Raw genomic sequence first — 17582 nt, 5'->3', positions numbered from 1 at the left:
TGATGCTGTCTTGTCTACTTTTTACTGAGTTGAGCAGTTTGTATCAAATTGTGGTGCACGGGGGAATTTGGAAGAAAAGCTTGGTTAAAAAGTAAAATAGAAAAATCCACATTTATTATACAAAGGGAAACACATTGGGCCACATTGAAGATGGGGACAAAAAAGTCGTATTACAAGAATGAAGTCAGAGAAGAAGGCCACATTATTGCAAGGATAAAGTTTTGTATGAAATTTTTGTAAAAGAAATTTACAATGTAGGATTTTCTCATCTAATTACATTTTTTTTCCTGGAAATATCTTGTAATATTGTGTCACTGATCGGCATTATATACTGGGATGGGGGGTCTAATGAGTCTTAACAGCCTGAACTGCTGCCCTGCAGAGACTTAAAAGACCAGTCAGTGGTGGAAAAAATATCCTTCACTTTAGAGAGTCCTTATCACACCCCACTACAAGTACAAGTTCTGTATTCAAGTAAAAGCATCTAAGTATTCATTTTCTGAACTCGCTTTATCCTCACTAGGGTCGAGGGGTGTGCTGGAGCCTATCCCTGCTACCTGTAGGCAAAGGCGAGGTACACACTGGACGAGTCTCCAGTTCATGACAGGGTCGACATAACCTCCTCAAACCCAGCAATGCAACTTTGTCCTCTGTAGAGGACAAGAGTTTTACAGCTTTATTGAAAAAACAAAACAAAAACGCTGTCCACTGCAAAGGACATTCCAGAAAAATTTTACAAATCAGACCAATGGCCCTGTAGCTTACCGGCCAAATTAAAAGCTTTGGGAAATGTATCCAGATGCCATTTATTATCACCCGGTTCTGTGTATTTATTCTATTACAGAAATAGCCCATGTTTGGGTCATATTCCAATCAGATCTGTAAAAAATTCAAATTCCAACTTGATATCATTGATACTGATTTATTGGATCAATCCACTTCCTATCTGTTATAATGGGAACATTTTTCAAAGTCACACCAAATCCAGAATCAGATCCAGATCGAAATAATTTCAATCCCTTGTGTTGACATCATCATACAGAAGCTGTATACCAAGTTTGAAGTCAATCAGAACTGGAGTTTGGGAGAAAAAGACGATTGAAATGTTTTCCCCATAAGAGCCCATGTTAAATTTTCCATAAGTTCCCGGATCCAGAAGAAGATCCTGATCAGCATGTGGACATTATGTTTTGGTCATCTCCCCATCAGGGCTGGACTGGAGACATTTACACTGGATATCATGTATATTTACTGAGTTATTGCATCCGTCCACTTCCTATCTCTTACAATGGGGAAATTTTTCAAAGTTGCACCAAATCCAGAATCAGATCCAGATCTAAATAATGTCACTAACTTTTGTTGACATCATCATAAAGAAGCTGTATACCAAGTTTGAAGTCAGTTGGAATTGTAGTTTCAGAGAAGAAGACAATTGAAATTTTTGTAACGGACGACAACGGACACGGCATGACGACAGTAGCTTACAGCCTGTCGGCCGGTAAACTAAAAATGCATCTGAAAAAACTGTTGCATTGTGCTGTTTCCAATAAAGGCAATTATTTAATGTAAAAAGCCTAAACTTGTGCTTTCCTGGATCTCAGAAGGATATAAAGACGGACAATTAATCACTCTCACATTCACACCTATGGGTCAGTTTAGGTTGACCAATTAAAATATCAGTGTCTTTGGATGGTGGGAGGAAGCCGGAGCACATGGAGAGCATTAAGTATTATCAGCTAAATCTCCTGAAGTTTTCTATGTGTAGTAAAATAACCCCTGTCAGTGTTTTACTATGGTCCCACAGTTATAAAAGAACCAGGATGCACTGAGTATGTATTGAGTCACATGGTCAAGCACTTAAATGTTGAAGTATTTGTTCCACACAGGTATGGTGACCCACTGACCCCATATGAGGATGTCATTTTGTCAGGGTTTCTGCAGGTTATCAGCAAATCTAATTTAATGCCCTTTTTAATGTCACTTTAAACACATTTAATGCCCATGTCCAACTGCAGATACAGTTTTATATGTAGTCTTATGACAGTTTACCGTCCACAGGCTTTAACCAGGTTCTGAATAGTTCCTCCTCCAATCACTTCTGCTGAAACTTTTGAAATGGTCCCATTTTTCCAACATTTGCTAATATTCTATTCCCTCCGCACTTTCGCCACGTCATGAGCACGCTCACAGCACGTTGCAGTCTAAGCATCCGGTGTTGTGACTTCGCGTATCAGCCGTAAACAATAGCCAATTTAAAGGGTTCCACCTGTCAATCATCACACTATACTTCAAAAGGATTAAATGTTTATATAATCAAAATAAATCATAAAAAACAATGCTTTTTTTCCATCAAGTGTATTTCATTTTTAATGCCTCTGGACATTCAATTTAATGCTTTTTAATGCCATTTAAGGCCTTAACTTTCACAAAATCGATTTCATGACTTAAAGCTTTTTAATGACCTGCAGAAACCCTGTTTTTGCAAAACTACAACACGGCTAAGACAATAATGCTTGGGTTTTGGACTAAATCAGGTCTCAGTATGTCTCAATTCCTTGAAGAAAACAAAAACGCAAAAAAAAAAGCTCAGGTCTTATGAGGTTAAGGTGATTTTTAATTTGTTGTGTTATTTTTTCATTTACATAAACTTGAAGTGCTGTGTATGCTATCATTTTGTACAAAGGTTGCAGTGGGTTGGCGTTCACGTGCGGGTCTGCAGAGCCAGTCTCTGAACAGTATCTGTCAGATGAGCCATGTCGGGCTGCTGAGCCTGATGTTTGATGTGCTCCAGAGTCCGAACCTGAGGACGAGAGAGGCAGATGGACAGACGGTAACGACAATGGAGTCCAGGCAACAAGCCAGGGATGTACGCCATGGTGTGCAGATCAACAGGTGTGAACTCACAGAGATCCGAGTGTCACAGTATCCGTGTTTGTGGCTGAGGTTCCACAGATTCACGGTCAACTGGCTCAGCTTGTTGTTCCTCAAATCCCCGTGAGACACCAGGACACCGAACAGCGAGAAGGCCAGAGCACCTTGGCGCCGTGTGTTCTGCTGGAAGACGAACCACAGAGAATATTTTATTTAGGTGTGGGCTCTGGTTGCAACCAACGATCCAGAGACGACCAGAGTTTTTGAGCTCAACACCCAAAACTGTTGAATGTCTAATGCTCTACTGTGCAGGTTCCGTTGATCAGTGTTGTTTATCCCACTGAGCAGTGTTTGTTTGGTTTTGTTTCTGTAAACTTTTATATTTTGCACACTTATTAATATGTATTTCTTTTACTTATCATATTGATATTTGTCTAGTACATATTTTACAAATTGCTTGTTCTAAAATCTGAATTCAACCAACATTTTAAAGAATGTGTCTGAGTTTTAGCTGTTTTGTTATGAAGTGTCCCCTGATGCTCTCTGATGAATTCACAGGTTTCACTTTTACACCAGTCAAGTCTACAGTTTAAAGGGAAGTTCAAAAAGAGAATTCAGTCTCCTATGCACCCTATGTTACAAAAATACATGAGGAACTACCACAGATACATCAGATACAACTGTATTTATTCTTGCCATGTTGAAACCAGTGGCGGCTGCTCGTCTTTCAGACAGGGGAAGCTCACTGTCGGCTTACATCAAAAAAAAAAGGTCAAGTTATTTAAACATAAATTCGTCCCTCCGTTCCTTTTTAAGAAAATGCTCAGTGACCTTATCGTACCAAGTAAACAAGAAAACCTTGAAATTATGTTAAATTGAAACAAGGAAGTACAATGAGTGTGTTTTATTTACAGTGCAAGAAATGAACAAGTAATTTCGTAGTGGTTTCTCTCACGGCAGAATGTGCGACAGTATTAAACTGAACTGTGTGAGTGAAGGAGTAGATCTGAAAATAGCTGTCAATCAAACGGGATTCAGCCTTTCGACTGATCCTCCAATCAGCACGTGGAATCCTGGCGTCCAGCCCACAGCTCCATTCACCCCCAGAGATGCCAGGCATCCGGGGGCGGGACAACATGGTGGCATTTATCCAATTACCGTCCAGTTTAGAGTCAATGAAAAAACCAGTTCCACTCAGTCCCATTGAAGTGCATGGACGCTGAGCGTCTACGGACAAATGCACTGAGCAGAGATGGAGGAGAAAACAGAGACACAGGAATGGAGGAGAAGTGAACAACATCGAGTCTGTTGATTTGTGATAAATCTGATTTTGAACGAACTCGTCTGTGAGATGAACGTGTTCTAACACATTTGTTGTCAATGAAACGTCAACACAACCGAACATATTTAACCATTTAATTTTTGTAATTTTAGGGGAAGCCGGGCTTCCCTTGTTGTCTATGAGAAATCGCCTCTGGTTGAAACAGTCTTTTTATGTGTTTTAAATTATTTTCATCTGTTCTCATTTTTTGTACACATATTTACATATATATTTAGCCAATGTCATGAGAGGAAACTCCCTAAACTATGAGAAATATGGAGAACCACAACCTCCTAAATCCCAGAGGATGCGGTGCCCTAAAGGCCTATTCATGCTCTACGTTAAAGACGCAGATGGACATGGACGGAGCCTTCTGTCTGTCCTCTGCATCCACTATGTCTGTATTTCTGTCCGTTCCCTGGAAGCTTGCGGGTGCAAAACCAATGGAGAATAGGGAGCAGTACTACTGGGAACTGTGGAGGCAGTGTTGAGATTTGGAGAGAATAATTTCCAGAAATGGCGGAACTTTTCAAAGAGGTACTGTGAGTTAATGAAAAACCACCGACGTATTTACAAAAACTACCTTTATCAATATCAGCATTGGTAAAACCTCCTCAGTCGTCACCATGTTTGTTATTATTGACTTTCTTCTTCTCAAAAAACTTTGATCTTCTTCGTGGTATTCAGCCAGTATGTTAATTCAGAGCAACGCCCTCTGGTGGATTGATTGACAAATGGTTATTCCAACATAATGGACGCATCTGAGTATAAAGGCAGTGACGTTAGACACCGTTTGAAACAGACGAACCTGTTCATGTCTGTAAAGTGAGCATGAATGGGCCTCAATGCAGATGATGATTTCCAAAGTTCAGCAAAAGAAAATAAGGTTTCTGCAGGTTTCAACAACGTACATTTAAGACTTCACGACTACTACCTGTTAAATGTACACACTGGCAAAAATATTTACATAGTCTTTTCATGTGACTCTTGTGCCCAGACTTGGTAAGACTCCTAAAGGCGACACAGGCTTCAAAGTCATTATTTTCAAGAGGCTTCCACCAAGCAATAAATCTATTTTCTGTCCTGTCAAAACCATATTTACCTCCGCCAAGGAGGTTATGCTTTTGCCAGCGTTGGTTTGTTTGTCTGTCTGTCTGTCCATGTGCAAGATAACTCAAAAAGTTATGGACGGATTTGGATGAAAATTTCAGGAAATGTTGATACTGGCACAAGGAACAAATGATAAAATTTTGGTGGTGATCGGGGGTGGGTGGGTGGGGGCCACGGGGGGGCCCACTGATCAGCCTTGGCGGAGGTCTGTGCTCTCCGAGTGCTTCTAGTTAAAGGAGTGATATTTTGCTTTGTTTTTTTTTTTTTTTTTTTTTTTAAATGGAATTATGCGTTTTCAAACATTTCACTGTGGTCTCCATAAACTGTAAATGCTCTGCTTGGGTCTGAATTCTTCATTCATTCAACTCCACAGGTCCATCTTCAACGCTATTTCTGAGTAATGACACCAGAAAGGTGGTTTGGAGCGCTGGCCCTTTAAATGCACATGAGCCACTTCAGGCCCCGCCCCCTCCAGGTTGTCAGCTGTGCTGCTCTGTCCCATTCAACCAACAACTGAACATTTTAGGAAATCAGCTCGAGGTTTGGAAATATTTTCAGTATGGACTACAACCGCTGCTGCTGATAAATAATTATTATACTCGGAAAAATATTCATCGGAAGTGTTGACCTTATATGTGCAAATGTCGTGACGTAACTAGTTTTGGACGTAACAAATTAAGCAGGAATTAAAACAAGTTGTAGAAATCCACTCGATTTTTGCCAAAATGAATATAAACATATCTTTACAGCCCCTGGAGGGTTCAAATTCAAACTGTATGAACTATTAGGGTCCAAATACACAAATAAATGAACCAACGACAATCAAAGTGGGTTTAGATAAATATGAGCCCTTTAAGACACTTTGAGACCTAAGATACAGATAGAACAGAAAGGACCTGCAAAAACCTTCAACAGAACTGAGTGAATGATGGAAGCAAATCATCCCGTACAGTCATTAGTTCTGTGTTTGTGCATAGTCTAACCTCATCCCGTCCAAGCACCTTCAGGTGGTCCAGGATCTGCCCGATCAGGGTCTCACACAGCTTATTGATCTCTGAAAGAAACTTGGGGTCTCCTCCATAAAGAGTCTCATTGGAGTCCACTGGGACCGCAAAGTTAGAAGAGAGAGGAGACACAACAACAATGAACCATCAGAAGAAACCCATTTTACAAGCTCAGTTCACATTAACATAAAATTACACAACATAACTAAAAACAAATAGATGCATTTATGTCACACTACATACAACCTCTATTAACCCTTAAAGACCCACTACTATTTTTGCCACAACTTCCAAATGATTTTGATTGTCCTTCTCAACTGATTCATCACCATCATTATAAAATTATCATCTGTATTTTGCATTTTTCAGTGAAAATCATGTATTTTCCAATATTTTATTAAATGATCATGTAGATGTTCATAAATATTCAAAGGTTATTATATCAAAACAGAAAAAAATGAAGAAAAAGAGAGTTTTTCAACAAAATAGATCAGTAACTGAACATTATGTGTTCCAAAGGTCAGAACAGAACTGGGGAAAAAGTCTTATAAATGTTCTGCTCCCACTGCCGGGAACAACCTACAGAAGGAGATAAAAATGAAGGAGCTGGTCTCTGTACATATATTCAAAGTAATTTTAACCCTTAAAGACCCACAACTGTTTTTGTCACAACTTACAAATGATTTTTTGGCTGATGTTAGCCCCTGTATTTTGCATTTTTCTGTGAAAATTTTGTAGTTTTCCTGTATTTAATTCACTGATCATGCACATGTTCATAAAGTAAATTCAAAGGTTATTAAATCAAATCAGGAAAAAGTCAGGAAAACGTGACATTTTCAACAAAATATAAAATTAATTGAACATAAAAACAAGTGTGTCCATCCACTGTCACTGATCCAACTCCAAGGTAAAAGTCAAGGTAAACTTTATTATCCCTGAGGGGCAATTTGTTCTACAGCCAGCAGTATCACATGGACATCAAACCAACAATAAATACAATAAATAATCCATTAAAAACAATAGCACCAACATTACAAAGAATTATTCAGCAGAACAATGGCTGCCGGAACCAAAGAATTCCTCATCCTACTGGTCCTACATTTAGGAACACTGTATCAGCGACCTGATGGAAGCAAACTGAACTCATCATAAAGGGGATGACTGGGATCATCCAGGACTGACTGAGCCTTCTGCAGAGTCCACTTCTGGTTCAACACAGTCAGATCAGTGAGTGTGGTGCCAGCAATTCTGCTGCACACTTTAGTGATGCCCTGCAACCTGTTCCTGTTTTTAAGGGTCAGCAGCCCATACCAGCTGCTAAAGGAAAAGGTCAACACAGACTCAATAAAACAAGAATAAAACATTTTCATAAAAGTGTTATCCACTTTGAAACTGCAAAGCTTACGGTAAAAATACATCCTCTGATGAGCTTTTTTATATACAGCATCCACCTGAGACTCAAAAGTTAGCCTGTGGTCCAGCACCATTCTGAGATATTTCTCCTGCTGAACCACCTCAACAGCCTGGCCATTAATGATGACAGGAGAGAAGACTGGAGGATTCTTCCTAAAATCTACAATCATCTCTTTGGTTTTAGACACATTCACATTTAAAAAGGACGCGCTACACCAGTCTGTGAATTCAGACCCTACAGGGCCATGATCAGGGTCATCATCCCTAAGAAGAGACACAATCACTGAGTCATCTGCAAACTTGAGGACATGCCGCCCCGGGTACTGAGTTTGGCACTCACTGGTGTACAACACAAATAAAAGAGGGAAGAGGACAAGAGAGGACTCCATGGGTTTTACTGGTGAATCAATGTTGTAGAAGATGACAGTGTTTCCATGGTAACTATGGAGCCTCTGAACATCCAAATGGGTCATATCTGATGACCATGAAAAGATGACAAACTGTATTTTACACCAATTATTTACATGTATTGATAGGATTAGTGGATCAACAGATATTAAACAGTTTAGATCAGTAGATGGTTTTGGCTGATGGTAGATGTTTGGGTCTTTATGGGTTAATAAAACTAAACTAGTTTTATGAGTATCCAGTAAATAGCCTGTACCTTTGGGGATGGAGTAGATGTAGGTTTCCTGACTCATGGCAGCCAGTAGAGGCAGAGCGCTGATGTAGACTCGTACTTTGGCGTCGCTGTTGTCCTCCCATGTGTAATCCTGGACCATGTTGAGCAGACCACGGACAAGGTAGAGCACGCCATGCTCTGGATGGTCCTGTAAACAAACCCACACCAATATTTATTTAACCAAGCTTTATCTAAATAACCCTACCCAGGAAGGAATACTAGTGAGTGTATTTTTGAATGTTTGGCGTGCAGTAGTACCGGGACAACCAGCAGTGTGGCCAGGAAGTTGTTGATAAAATCCAGCAGGAAGCTCTCTGATGAGCGAAGTTTCCCCTCCACGCTGATGGAGCGAGGAACCTCTGGAAGGATACTGACCGCTGCCTTGAAGAAGGCATCAGCTGGAGAAAAAGGAAGGAATGAAAATGAGGAAGGAAGGGAACAGAAAGAAGGGAAAAGGACAGAATCATGGGCAGGGGGTCCAGTGGAAGGAGGGAGGGAACCAGGGCAGGAATATGAAGGTCAGAGGTTAACAGCAATAGAGGAAGAAACAGGAAAAAGAAGATTTTTTTTAAAATTAGTGATAGTTAACAAGACAATGTGGACAGAAAAACAACAACACATAATTTTGCTTAGAATGGATCACAGCTAATCACGCATGCGTGGCGTCTGTCAAACCGCCGGCGGATCTACTCCTAGAAATCCAGCCTTTTAACTACTTATTTCTTGCCTTTCAACGCTTACTCACTTGAACCTAACCTCTTAACCGTGTCTTTTTAACTTGACGCCATCAATCCAAACCTTCATCAGGACAGGTCAGTATTGTCAGTGGATCCTTACCTCTGGTTGTCACCCATCGCTTCCCGCGCTCTGCCCGGTATCTCGCTGTTTCCACCATGGCGTCATCCTCATCAGCCGGAGATAGTCCTCTTGTCGAAGCCAACAAAACCCTGGTAAAGGCTTACCAAACTATCGCGGACCTCAAAGAGGAAATACTGCGCCTCTCCGCAGAACTCGAGGAGAAAAATGCCCAGCTCTGTGGTTTCTCCAGCCGCCTTCCCACACTGTCCAGTCTGTTTCTGAAAAGCGCAGAGAAGCCCAAAGCCTCCTGTGATGATACGGTGTTATGGGATCCTTCCTCTGCCTGTTCTCGCCCCCCGTGTTCTACACCCTGGTCTGAAGTGGTGATTCGTGGCCGCAAAAACAACACGAGCAAAGACTCACCACCGCCGACCATCAGCACATCAAACCGCTTCGCCGTCCTGTCCGTGGAGAACGCTCTGGCTCCTCCCCCCGCGGCTGATGTGCCCCCCATCCCACCTGGCTCTGTCCCGGAACCGGCTCCTGCTGACTCCGTGGCTGCCACCGAACTGATTACCGGCGACGGTCCTAAAGCCGGTCCTCTTGTAAAGCCGTCGAACAAGGGTCCCCGCTCCTCGGTCCGCTCCTCTGCCCGGCGCCGCCTCCTCCGAGAGGCCGTCCGCCGTCACTCCGACGGTCCACCCGTGGAATGTCCACCTAGAGAGACCAGGAACCCTTCACCTTCAACACCGTCTCCTCGACCACTTTTCCCTCCGACCACCGCTATCCTCGGGGACTCCATCATCCGTCACGTCCGTTTCTTTAACGCCATAACCAGGTGTTTTCCTGGTTCCACCGTCACCTCCATCCTCCATGAACTCCCTCAGCTGCTGCTCTCACTGCCGTCCACCGTTACCCGGATCATAGTTCACGTGGGCTTCAATGACACTTCTCTTCAACAGTCCGAAGTGACGAAGGTTCATTTTAAAAACCTCTTTGATAAACTGAAAAGATCCGGGAAGGCTGTTTTCATTTCCGGGCCCCTCCCCTCCTTTGCCCGTGGTGTGGGCCGTTTCAGCCGACTCCTCAGCCTGAACACCTGGCTCCAGTCCGCCTCTGCTCTGAACGGCTTCAGTTTTATTGATAACTTTAATCTGTTCTGGAACCGCTCCTCCTTCTACAAGTCCGATGGCGTCCACCCCTCTACACTAGGCAGCAGCGTCCTGGCTCAAAACATCCAACACGCTGTCCAGACTAAAACCACTCCCACACCTATGTGACTACGCTCCCCGTCTTCTGCTGCAGTCACCTGCTCCCCCTGCTGGTCACATCAAACATCACCACGTTCAGAGTCTCCTGTACAGTCTGTAGTCAGACTGAATACCACCCCAGCTGATCTCTCCTCCTCTCCCAGCCCCTCACTAATGACAGCTACACCCCTCACTCACACCAGCTCACCTTTGAGGAACAATCTCTCTACTGGTCACCATCCTATTCCTGTTATTTTCGGTTCACGTATGGGGTTTCACACTGCTAAAAGGCATCGTAATATCACCAATCTCCGCCCATTAATATACACCGCAGTCATTGGTGCGTCCTTCTCTATAGGGTTATGGAATTGCCAATCTGCAGTGAACAAAGCAGATTTTATTGCTGCCTATGCCAACCATCACACACTGGACATCCTGGCTCTCACTGAAACCTGGATTACGCCTGAAAACAATGCAACCCCAGCCGCACTTTCTATCAGCCACACATTCTCTCATACCTCTCGTCCATCTGGACGAGGAGGTGGTGTGGGTGTGTTAATTTCCAACAAATGGAAACACAATCAACTCCTACCTTCAGTCAAATACAACTCCTTTGAATACCATGCCATCCTAGTGACAGCACCAGTCAAACTTTACATAATTGTCATTTATCGTCCACCAGGGCAACTGGGTGATTTTCCTGATGAGCTTGACACTCTGCTTTCCTCCATCCCAGAGCATGACTGCCCCATGCTAGTCCTCGGTGACATGAACATCCACTTAGACAATCCCAGCTTCTCAGATTTCATGTCACTAATACTCTCTTTTGAGCTACAGCGGGTTTGCAGTCCTCCAACCCACAAAGCTGGTAAAGAGCTCGATCTCATTTTCACCCGAAACTGCATCACAGATGCCCTCACAGTCACACCTTTACACCTGTCTGACCACTATTTCATTCAGTTCAGTGTGTCTCTCCCTGAAAAACACTCTGCTCCCTCCCCCATGGTCTCTTTCCGCCGCAACCTCCGCAATTTGTCCCCCACCCACTTCTCCACTGTCGTAGCCTCCGCTCTCCCTCCCCCCAGCACTTTTTCCTCCTTAGAGGTTAATGATGCCACTGAGTCTCTGTGCTCTACACTTAGCTCCTGTCTGGATAATCTGTGCCCTCTATCTACTAGACCCGCTCGATCCTCCCAGTCCCACCCATGGCTCAATGATAACCTCCGGTCGCTGCGTACCAACCTCAGAGCCGCAGAGAGAAAATGGCACAAAACAAAAAGCTCTTCTGACCTGATCACATTCCAGTCACTATTGGTATCCTTCTCATCCAGTGTCACTGCTGCGAAGAAGGCTTACTATAATAACAAAATTCATTCTGCCACCGACACCAAGAAACTATTCTCAACCTTTAAAACACTACTCAACCCTCCACCTCCACCGCCCACTACTAATCTGACAGCAGACAATTTTGCTTCATTTTTCACAAATAAAGTGTCTACTATCAGCAGTCAGTTCACTGATCCACCCATAGACTGCACGCCTCCTTCTTCAACATCATCATCATCACACACTGCTTCCTCTCCCCTGACTATGGCTACTACTAACTCAACTGATAAAAGCCCAACTGCGTCATTCCCCTCATTTACTCCCCTCACAGAGAACGAGGTGTCTAAACTCCTTTCCTCTAGCCATCCTACAACATGCCTGTTGGACCCTATTCCATCCAACCTCTTACAGTCTGTTGCCCCTACTATCACAGCACCAATCACACATGTGATTAATGCTTCACTGACTTCAGGAACATTTCCTACAGTATTTAAACAAGCGCAGGTAACACCACTACTCAAAAAACCTTCCCTCACCCCCACTCAAGTGGAGAATTATCGACCAGTCTCACTCCTCCCATACCTTTCTAAGATCATCGAAAGGGCTGTTTTCAAACAGGTCACAGAATTCCTCTCCCAAAATAACCTCCTTGACATCAACCAATCTGGCTTCAAAATCGGCCACTCCACTGAAACGGCTCTGTTGTCTGTGACAGAAGCCTTGAAAGAGGCTAGAGCAGCAGCCAAGTCTTCAGTACTCATTCTACTGGACTTATCAGCAGCATTTGACACTGTCAATCATGATATCCTGTTATCCATACTCTGGAACATGGGCATCACAGGCCACGCACACTCCTGGTTTCAATCTTACCTTACTGGTCGGTCCTTCAGTGTGTCCTGGCTAGGGCACACATCAGCAGTTCACCGCCTCACCACGGGGGTCCCCCAAGGCTCTGTGTTGGGCCCCCTCCTTTTTGCCATATACACCACCTCACTCGGTCAGATCATCCACTCACACGGCTTCTCATATCATTGCTATGCTGATGATACCCAGCTCTATCTGTCATTCCCACCTGATGACTCCACAGTCTCAGTGCGGATCTCAGATTGTCTCTCTGACATATCTGCATGGATGAAAGCCCATCACCTTCAGCTGAACCTGTCCAAAACTGAACTGCTGGTCTTCCCAGCTAAGCCAACCATACAGCAGGACATCTCCATCACTATTGACTCCATACCTCTGGCTCCTACCAGTGTAGTACGTAACTTGGGAGTCATGATTGATAATCAGTTGACCTTCACGGATCACGTTGCCTCTGTCACCCGATCATGCCGTTTCACTCTGTTCAACCTAAGAAAGATCAGGCCATACCTAACCCAACAGGCCACCCAGCTCCTGGTGCAGACTATGGTTATCTCCCGTCTTGACTACTGCAATGCTCTTCTAACGGGCCTCCCAGCTTGTGTTGTCAAACCACTACAGATGGTCCAGAATGCAGCAGCGCGTCTGGTCTTCAATCAGCCTAAAAGGGCACATGTCACCCCCTTACTCATTGAGTTACACTGGCTACCCATAGCTGCCCGCATCAAATTCAAATCTTTAATCCTAGCCTACAAAATTCTCCGTGGGTCTGCTCCTGTCTACTTAGGTGCACTAATAAAAGCTTATGTCGCCCCACGACCACTCCGCTCGTCTGGGGAACGTAGTCTGGTGGTCCCCAGACCTTGTACAAGACAATCCAGGCTCTTTTCATGGGTCGTTCCACGTTGGTGGAACGCTCTACCAAGTGCTACAAGAACAGAGTCATCCCTGCCTATCTTCAAGAAGCTCCTGAAGACCCAGCTCTTCCGAGAGCACCTCCTGTCCTAGCACTTTCAAACATTCCATTTTAAATATTCTAATAAGGTTTTTCCCAGGACAACCACAGATTCTTTCACGATCATCTCTGGACCTGCTGCGGTGGTCCGGCCTCTTCCCTGCCCTCATCATCACCACTCACTTATCCTCAACCGCCTCCATGTGTCTCCCCCTACTCCCCCCTTCTCCCCCTCTCCCCCAGTCCCTATCTCTATCGCTCTCTCTTTTTCCCCTTCTCTACTCTCTCTCTTTAACCCCAACTGGTCAAGGCAGACGGCCATCCTCCAGGAGTCTGGGTCTGCTCGAGGTTTCTGCCTGTTAAAGGGAAGTTTTTCCTCGCCACTGTCACCAGTCACAAGTGTTTGCTCCAGGAGGATTCTGTTGGGTTTCTGTAGAATTGACTTAGAGTCTGGTTTTGACCAACTCTATATATAAAATGTCAAGAGATAACTTTTTTGTGATCTGGCGCTATATAAATAAAATTTGATTGATTGAGTGATTTAATTGGTTTTCCCCTGTAAGTCGCTTTGGAAAAAAGCGTCTGCCAAATGCGAAAGAATAAGAATAATAAGAATAATGGGGAAATCAAACAAATAAACAAACAAACAAAAAACAACAACAACAGAGTATTGACAAACAACAACAACAACAACATCATATTACAATGAAAAGGATCATAAATGTAACAAACAACTAAACAATATAGCTTAGTTAGGGGGCAATAGGGAAAAGGGGAAGGGGGGGTGCAAGTGAAAGTGAGAAAGAGAGAGGGGGGAGTGAGGGGGGAAAAATAATTGTTGTAATAATACAAAAATACATAATAATACCAGTAGCCTCATTTGCTAGTATTATTGTGTCAGCAGTAGCAGCAGAGGTAGTCACAATACAGCAATGAGTGAAATAATTTAATATTTGTAATAATGTATTTGTATCAGTTACTATCTGTTTTGAGTTTATATGAATTAATTTAAATTAATATGGCTATGGCGGGGGGGGGGGGGGGGGGGGGGGGGGGGGCAGCACACAGAGTCTGAGGAGGGAATGACACCATCAACCCCCCCCACAACCTCCAGCACCCACAGCAACACAGCCACAGCCCAAGGACGAGACCAGCCATGGCCAGTCAAAGGGTATTCCTCCTACCCCCCCCCCCCCCTTTTTTTTTCAGGAAAAAGAAGATTTGACCCATTAAAAACAGATAATTTAGAATGAATAGAGAAAAGACAACAAAAACAGGACACATGTAAGATTATCAGGAACTATCAAGAGGTTTTAATTTCAGTTTAAAGAGCAACTGGCAGTGAGCGAAGAACCCCCAACAAAGAAGGAATGGATTGGAATTGTTAAAGAAATATACAAGAAGGAAAAACTAACTTTCTCCTTGAACCTTAATTTGGACGAATTTATGAATTATTGGCTAAAATGGACATCTATCATAGAAGATGATAGATAGGACAATATCTTATTATTCCCCTGAAAAATACACATATATCTCAACATCTGTGTGTTTCATTATCAACATGTGTAAGTATGCACTCTAGGAAAATGTGCACAAATGTCTATGAAAATGGTGGAAGTATAATCATGTCAGCAGGTGTATGTGTATCTATGTGAACTATTTCACACACCTGGACATGATCTGATGCAACATGAGAATATATGTGAAAGATCTGACATGGACTGAAACAGGACAATACCTAAGCCAGCTCAACCCTCTTATCATGATGGGATACTATTGTGACTGATTGACCCACTTTGTTACCGTTGTACTTTAAGTTTAGATACTGTCCTGTCTGTGCTTGTTGATGCTCTTCTTATCTCTTTGCATTTTCATTTTATTGTCTGTTTGTTAAAAAATGTCAAATCTGTCCAAAATAAAGTATAAAAAGAAAAAAAGAGCAACTGGCAGGTCAAATGTTTCCTGGATTGATGCATGACGTTAAATGGAAACATACGGCTGTGTCTATAAGAACTTAGATGGGGACACAAATTTTGTCATTTTGCCTCTGTACACTACCACAAATGAAACTAGAAGCACTGTGCCAGTATCAGCATTTCCTGAAATTTTCATCCAAATCCATCCATAACTTTTGAGTTATCCTGCACACAGACAGACAAGCAGACAGACAGACAGACAGACAGACAGACAGACAGACAGACAGACAGACAGACAGACAGACAAACCAACGCCAACAAAAACATAACCTCCTTGGCGGAAGTAGCAATGAAGATGTGATATAGATAGTTATAGCCTCTCTGCTCAACCTCAAATGCTAATGCCAAATGCTGCACAATTAATAGGCCAGCAGCTTACACTGCAGGTGGATAATGACCCAAAAAATCATGCAAAAACCCATAGTCAGCAACTGAGGGCGGCTGTAGTAAAGGCCTGGTGAAGCATCTCCAGCGTTGATGTCCATGAGTTACAGAATTTATAAAAGTATAAAAACAATCCTTATATTTATAAAAAATGTTAGTTTGTCCAATTACTTTTGAACCTCTGAAAATGGAGGGATGTTATTTTAAATGATTGTAATTCCTAAATGGTTGATGCAATATTTTATTTAATCCCTTGAAATGAAGCTGAAATCTACACTTCAGTTTCATACTGACACACCGCCATGGGCTAAAGGACTAAATTTGTGCCATTGTCCAAATCCTTAACGGACCTAAATGTAAACATCGGAAAATGTTCTCTTTAGCTGATAAGCATTGATACCATAACAGTTTTTTTTTCTGAATATTGCTGCTTAGGATATATTCTCTATTGTAAATTTGACCTCCTCTTTAACACATATTTTGTTTAAAGTCATTCCTCCTCCATCACAGTGTAGTATGTACTGCTGAAATCGACTGCTGCTGAATCACACTGGAACTATTAATAGCATACAAGCCACAATTTACATCTGCAGCACTCCACAGCTAAAACTTCTGGTCATACTGCTCTTATAAATTCACATTTCTATCCTGGAGCAGTCTGTCAGCTTATCTTTTTATTGTCATGAGTATTTTTGACAGTAATAGACAGTAATAACTCCTGATTTTGGTACTTTGGACTAAGTGATCACTATGAGTCATGATGAAAATAGTATCAGCTGAAGCTCTTCCTCACCTGCTCATCTCTGCTCTATTTCTCACATTCTAACTCATGATCCTCCTCATTACAGTTATTTCTTTGTTCTGGGTCCCTTTGCAAGACTCGTGACTCATGCACTGTTTATATTTTTACCCTGCATATATCGGTTCTGTATCACATATATTTGTTCTATCTGTGGTACAAAGATGGCTTTGTGTATATTTTCAGTATTTTTGAGTAGTTTTGTATATTGTCAATAAGAAATAGTGACGTTGCACTTTACTTAGTTTAGTTATTTATTCTATTTCTTTGCTCTATGTATTATTATTGTGACTTCTAATTTTTAAATTTTATGTTCTCATCCTGGTTTTTTATCCCAGAGACTGTTTTTACCTTCTTGAGGTTTTTTTATTGTGTTTTATTGCATCTTGTTTTTATTTATTTGATATTATTTATCCATTTATTTATTTATTTATTTTAATCTTTTACTTATCCATGCTGCTATACGGTTGAATGGTGGAACACTGAGCACTTTTTGTCTTGACACTTGATCAAGTACCTGCCGAACAGGTTCAATTTGTGTTTTGTTGTAATGCCAAATGCAATCACTATGTCTGCAAAACAATTCTACCCACGGGTATAAATAAAGTAACCTTGAACCTTGTCATCATTTTTCAATATATATTTTCAGTATAATTTCTGTGTGAGTTTTATATCGTCTTTCTTTTTGCATTTTAAGAATCTGCTGCTAAACACAAACAGAGCTGCTAAACTCATTTTCATTGTACCTGTAACCGACAATAAAGGTTAATTCTATTCTATTCTATTCTATTCTGTTCTATTCGTCATAAATGTATATTTGCACTGAACACAT

The 17582-nt window shown here is 42.2% G+C and overlaps 1 protein-coding gene across 3 annotated transcripts in view; it reads right to left on the bottom strand.

Annotated features, from left to right (window-relative positions):
- Positions 1–2596: 2596 nt before the first annotated feature.
- The window catches only part of vps35l (VPS35 endosomal protein sorting factor like), a 38247-nt gene continuing 23261 nt past the window's right edge, over positions 2597–17582 (bottom strand). For 2 of the 3 annotated variants that reach the window (XM_030122195.1, XM_030122196.1), the window contains exons 26-30: positions 8660–8799; positions 8384–8549; positions 6286–6404; positions 2905–3054; positions 2597–2800 (exon numbers count right to left, since the gene is read on the bottom strand). In XM_030122195.1, coding sequence (XP_029978055.1) covers positions 2702–2800; positions 2905–3054; positions 6286–6404; positions 8384–8549; positions 8660–8799 — 674 coding nt within the window. In that variant the 3' untranslated portion in view covers positions 2597–2701. The remainder of the gene's footprint in view (positions 2801–2904; positions 3055–6285; positions 6405–8383; positions 8550–8659; positions 8800–17582) is intronic. The other variant, XM_030122198.1, reaches the window with a different exon arrangement.

The sequence above is a fragment of the Sphaeramia orbicularis genome, chromosome 19 (genome assembly GCF_902148855.1).
Source record: "Sphaeramia orbicularis chromosome 19, fSphaOr1.1, whole genome shotgun sequence".
NCBI classification, from domain to species: Eukaryota; Metazoa; Chordata; class Actinopteri; order Kurtiformes; family Apogonidae; genus Sphaeramia; species Sphaeramia orbicularis.
Note: the sequence above shows the minus strand (reverse complement) of the source record. Positions and strands in the feature narration are given on the sequence as shown.